Below are 1,731 nucleotides of genomic sequence, written 5' to 3'. Positions count from 1 at the left end.
AAAATAATATGTGGATGGAGGTTCATATATGAACCAGATGGTTATCTAGTAGTTGTGAGGGTATTGACACAGAGGAACAGATGTCCTGGTCCTTTTCAAACCTCAGAAGCATGTGCCTCTTATCTTTACAGAAAAATTCAAATTAACACAAAAATTGATCAGAAAGAGAAGTTTTAAAGAAAAAATCTGTTCTATAAAACTAACATCTAATACTTCTGAAAATCAGCTTTATAAATATCGAGAGATTACAAACTTAACTTTCATCACAAAGAAAAAGACTCTATCCTTCAATTCTGTTTTTTTACAATTCACTCTTACCTTCTGATAAACAAAGTGTCAATATTGAATCCATGGCCAAGAATAATCTCACCACAGTAACTGAATTCATTCTAATGGGCTTTATTGACCACCCCAAATGGGAGATGCCCCTCTTTCTGGTGTTTCTTAGCTTCTATCTTGTCACTATCCTGGGGAACATGGGCATTGTCTTTCTCATCCAAATAGATGTCCAACTTCACACACCAATGTACTTCTTTCTGAGCCACCTCTCTGTGTTGGATTCCTGCTACACCTCTGTCATCACCCCTCAGATCCTGGCCACACTGGCTCCAGGCAAAACAGTCATCTCCTATGATCACTGTGCTACTCAATTCTTCTTCTTCACAATTTGTGCAGGTACAGAGTGTTTTCTACTCTCTGTGATGGCCTATGATCGCTATGTTGCTATTAGCAACCCACTGCTCTACACTGTGGCTATGAGCCCTAGAAGATGTTGGAGTTTGGTAGTGGGAGCCTATGTCTGTGGAGTGTCTGGGGCCATCCTGCGTACCACATGTACCTTCTCCCTCTCCTTCTGTGAAAATAACCAGATCAATTTCTTCTTTTGTGACCTCCCACCCCTGCTGAAGCTGGCTTGTAGTGACACAACAAATGCTGAGATTATCATTGTCTTCTTTGGGAATTTTGTAATTTTGGCTAACGCCTTGGTCATACTAATTTCCTACCTGCTAATCATCAAGACTGTCATAAGGATGAAGTCTTCAGGTCGAAGAGTCAAGACTTTTTCCACATGTGCCTCCCACATCACTACTGTGTCTCTTTTATTTGGGACCCTCATCTTCATGTATATACGGAGCAGTTCAAGCAAATCCCTGGAAGAAGACAAAATCGTGTCTGTCTTCTACACTGTGGTCATTCCCATGCTGAACCCACTAATCTATAGTCTAAGAAACAAGGATGTGAAGGCTGCATTAAAAAAAGTCACTGGTAGATGCCAGATGTCCCACTGCATACAACAGTGAATAAGATCTCTTATTTTAGTCAAATTTGTCTAGACTATCCTAAGACATTAGATGTTGCACCCACAAATAGAGAAAAAGTAATCAAGTGACACCAGGCAAGGAAATATATAAATGTGGTGAACTTTGTGTCCACAAAATTCTACACGATTTTATTTTGTCCCTATTCATAACTTTTAGTTTATCCTGTCAGACAATCACCACCTGCTTCACTCTAATTCTTTAGAGAATCTAAGGCCTAAGAGATTTTTGAGATGCAGCACCTGACCCCAATCCTTAGTGCATTTTCCAACTTGTATTTGCTGCTCTTAACATTACTGGGCTTTCTCTATCAAAGCATTCATCTGATCCCTGTGAATTGGACTAATTGGACTTTTTCTGTTTTCCTTCTAATAAATACTGAAAAGTCAAGAAGTATTGTAATGTAGTCCTC

General features: G+C 39.4%; 1 protein-coding gene across 1 annotated transcript; it reads left to right on the top strand.

The window, feature by feature from the left end:
• The first annotated feature begins 350 nt into the window (after positions 1-350).
• On the top strand, positions 351-1,301 carry LOC101826481 (olfactory receptor 9I1-like). The gene has a single exon (XM_005063785.2). It carries the CDS (start codon positions 351-353, stop codon positions 1,299-1,301), a length of 951 nt encoding a protein of 316 aa, XP_005063842.1.
• Positions 1,302-1,731: the final 430 nt, after the last annotated feature.

Source organism: Mesocricetus auratus, unplaced genomic scaffold (genome assembly GCF_017639785.1).
Source record: "Mesocricetus auratus isolate SY011 unplaced genomic scaffold, BCM_Maur_2.0 Super-Scaffold_4256, whole genome shotgun sequence".
In the NCBI taxonomy this organism is placed as follows: domain Eukaryota; kingdom Metazoa; phylum Chordata; class Mammalia; order Rodentia; family Cricetidae; genus Mesocricetus; species Mesocricetus auratus.
The sequence above is the reverse complement of the archived record's forward strand: the minus strand, read 5'-3'. Positions and strand labels throughout refer to the sequence as shown.

Bases quoted from the DNA above. Each gene is read 5' to 3' on its own strand.
- LOC101826481 (XM_005063785.2), top strand. From the start codon at position 351: ATGGCCAAGAATAATCTCACCACAGTAACTGAATTCATTCTAATGGGC.